We start from the raw sequence: 3,408 nt of genomic DNA on the forward strand, positions 1-3,408 counted from the left end.
AGCTTGTGTGGGAAGGAAGCTCCAAGATACAGACGGCCAGGACAAACTCCGTTTCGGCTGTGGTCCAACCGGACAGTGGCCAGCTCTCGGGGAAACCACAACCTAAGATTCCATGGCAATTGTGAGGAATGTGCCAATAATAGTGGTTCTCAACCTTCCTAATGCCGTGACCCTTTCATACAGTTCCTCATGTCGTGGTGACCCCCAACCATAAAATTATTTTCGTTGCTACTTCATAACTGTAATTTTGCTACTATTTTAAATCGGAATGTAAATATCTGATATGCTATATGTGTTTTCCGATTGTCGCGACCCACAGGTTGAGAACCGCTGCTCTAGATTGAAAGATGGTCAGAAGTACATACAGATCGTGTTAATTTGTTATCTGTTTGTTACAGCTGCTGTGTTGCTGGATGGTCTGGATTTCATATATTGGGTCCTTCCTCCAAACTTGTAGTTTTAATAATTCCAACCTTTCCTGTTTTCCCAGCCTAGGAATGGGAGCTACTTTCTGAAACTGCTACCTCTTTTTGTCTTCAGTTACCCAGTTAATAATTCTTCATATTAGTTTTTTTTCTGTTCAAATAACATGTGTGGCTTGTTTCTTGACTAGACCCTCTGATACCGTTCTTGCTCATCCTGCAAGAATTCTCCCATCTCAGTGCTCTTATCTTCCTTCTCACTGAGCTTTTTATAGGTAAACCCATGCACTTCCATAGCGAACCTATGTGCAGATAACCTCCAACCAACCATATGAATGTAATAAAAACAGCGTTTTGTACATCTTTGTAACAGCACTCGTCAGCTCTTGTTATTTACCAGCCAATCCTTCCTCCACACTGTAAACTCTTAGAGGGCAGGACCATGTCTTTTGTTGTTGTTAACCCTCACCCAAGGATATTTTTCCACTGATTTTTAGGGAGAGTGAAAGGGAGGTGGGGGGTAGAGAGGGAGGGAGGAGAGAGAAACATCAACATGAAAAAGACACACGGATTGGTTGTCTCTGACGTATAGAGAGAGAGAGAAGGAGAGAAGGAGAGAGAGAGAGAAAGAGGAGAAATATTTATTCAAGAGAGACACATGGATCAGTTGTCTCCTGCACTTGCCCCACCAGGGCTAGGGATCAAACCTGCAGTCTTGGTATGGGCCCTTGACCGGGAATTGAACCTGAGACCCTTTGGTGTGTGGGCAGATGTTCTCTCTAATCACTTAGCACACTGGCCAGGATGGCAGGACCATGTCTTATCCATCTACGTATTACGTGTCTAATACAGTACTTGGCACAGAGTAGGTGCCCAAGAAGAAATGCAGACGTAATGACTAACAACTAATTGAGCTTTCTTTATCTCTATCTAAAATGGAACATTTCGGAGAACCAAGATGGCGGCATAGGTTAACGCCGGAGTTTGCCGCCTCGAACAACCATTTCAAAAGTGAAACTAAAAGACGGAAGGGACATCATCCAGACCCACAGGAACGCTGGCTGAGTGGAAGTCCTACAACTAGGAGGAAAGAGTAACGAGTTGAGGGGAGAAATAATCTGATGAACCGAATGAACTGGTGATTATAATAGAATCAGGGACATAGAAACAAGGGTTGCTGCCTCTTCTTGGGGGGAAAGGGGTGTGGGAGACGCAGGAAGAGATTGGACAAAAATCGTGGCACCTATGGTGAGGACAGTGGGTGGGGAGTGAGGGCGGGGGTGGGGCGGGAACTGGGAGGAGGGGAGTTATGGGGGAAAAAAGAGGAACAAATGTAATAATCAGAACAATAAAAATTAATAATAAAAAATTAATATTTAAAAAAAAATAAATAAAATGGAACATTTCATCAAGATCTCAAATAACCACAGCTTCAATTCAGGTTGATAGCCCCAGCTTCAAATGCTAAGTACACACGGTTTCACCTTACCTTCAATACAGAGGTCTGCCATACTCCCATCTTCCACACTGCCTAACAGTCCTTGGAGGAGAAGGAGGAAAGATGAGGGGAGGTAATAGTAAAAGAAAAATAAAACCACAAAGGCACTCTGTGAGTCTAAGACTAATAGCAGCTTTGAGCAATGTCCCAGCTATCCTTAGCACCAAACACCTTGACCAGTGGTAGGCAAACTGCGGCTCGCTTGGCCCCTTGAGTGTGGCTCTTCCACAAAATACCACGTGCAGGTGCACACGTAGAGTGCAATTGAAACTTCGTGGTCCATGCGCAGAAGTTGGTATTTTGTTGGTATTTTGGCCCACACTCAAGGGGCCAAAGAGCCGCATGTGGCTCGCGAGCCGCAGTTTGCCGACCACTAACCTAGACTTTCAATGACCCACTCTGGCTTTAAAAGGATTAAAAGTCCCTGTGGCTCAGTGTGGAGTCTATAACAGACCTGGGGGAAAATTCCAGTTCTGCCAGTTGTTAGCTGTGACCTCCCTGAGCCTTAGGGATCATCGCCTCTCCTTTAAAGTACTGCCTTAGCAGTTAAAAGCCGGAAAAGCCTCTGGCAGAGAAAAGTGCTCAATACACGTTAGCTCCCCTCCTCACTAAAAGGGCTTATCCAAAGAGTATTATAATTGTATCAGAAGAAGGGACATCTTAACACATCTCATTTTACACATGAAGAAACTGAAGCACAAGAAAGGGGAAGTAACTCAGTTAGGGTCACAGCCAGGTCAGCAGCCTCCAGTCTGGGCCTTCTGATCCTGTTCAAAAACCATAAGACTAGACTTTTTGAAAGATCACACATTTCCCATATTCATCTTCACATTGTCACTAACTTCTTAGCTGTAATAACCATATAATGCATCACGTATCTTAGAAAGGTGACCAGTTCTTCATCATTCTGACCAAACAATTTGCTAATAAGTTAGCGTTACTTCAAAAAAAGTCTAAATTATCTTTCCAAGACCATCTCTCCAAGACCCCCAAAACAAATATACATGCAAGATGCATGCCAAGTTTCCCTCTTAATCTCACCAAAAAGCATTCTTAGGAAGTGGATACAGACTCTCTGATCCTGAGCCAGCAGCGGCACGACCAGGGAGGTGTGCCTCAGGAGGACATCTCGGAAACAGGACAGCACGTGCTTCTTGCGCACCAACTTGGGGTACATGAAGAAAAATATTCAGTAGCAAAACAAGCCTCAGCCATTCTGAACCCCCAAAACTGAAATTATATACACAATACATAAATATACAACATAATTACAAGATGATCCTGGAGGGGTCATCCTATTTATGGTCAAATCAATGATTCCCTCTCATTATTGATGTTTCTATCTATCTCTCCTGAAGGGAGTGTGGAAAGGATATCATTTACACACAGGAATCCATGTGTTCATACAGAGGATTGTACATGAGCTAAGGTTCCTAATACCCTGTGTTTACACAGCACGTTACTGTTCACAAATCACTCCTTTCCCTA

General features: G+C 43.7%; 1 protein-coding gene across 1 annotated transcript in view; it reads right to left on the reverse strand.

Annotated features, from left to right (window-relative positions):
• MEI1 (meiotic double-stranded break formation protein 1) overlaps positions 1–3,338 on the reverse strand; it is a 51,830-nt gene extending 48,492 nt beyond the window's left edge. The window contains 2 exon segments of the mRNA XM_006776003.2: positions 1,912–1,962; positions 2,962–3,338. Coding sequence (XP_006776066.1) covers positions 1,912–1,962; positions 2,962–3,097 — 187 coding nt within the window. The 5' untranslated portion in view covers positions 3,098–3,338.
• Between the last annotated feature and the right edge of the window lie 70 nt (positions 3,339–3,408).

This window comes from Myotis davidii, unplaced genomic scaffold (assembly GCF_000327345.1).
Source record: "Myotis davidii unplaced genomic scaffold, ASM32734v1 scaffold428, whole genome shotgun sequence".
NCBI lineage: Eukaryota > Metazoa > Chordata > Mammalia > Chiroptera > Vespertilionidae > Myotis > Myotis davidii.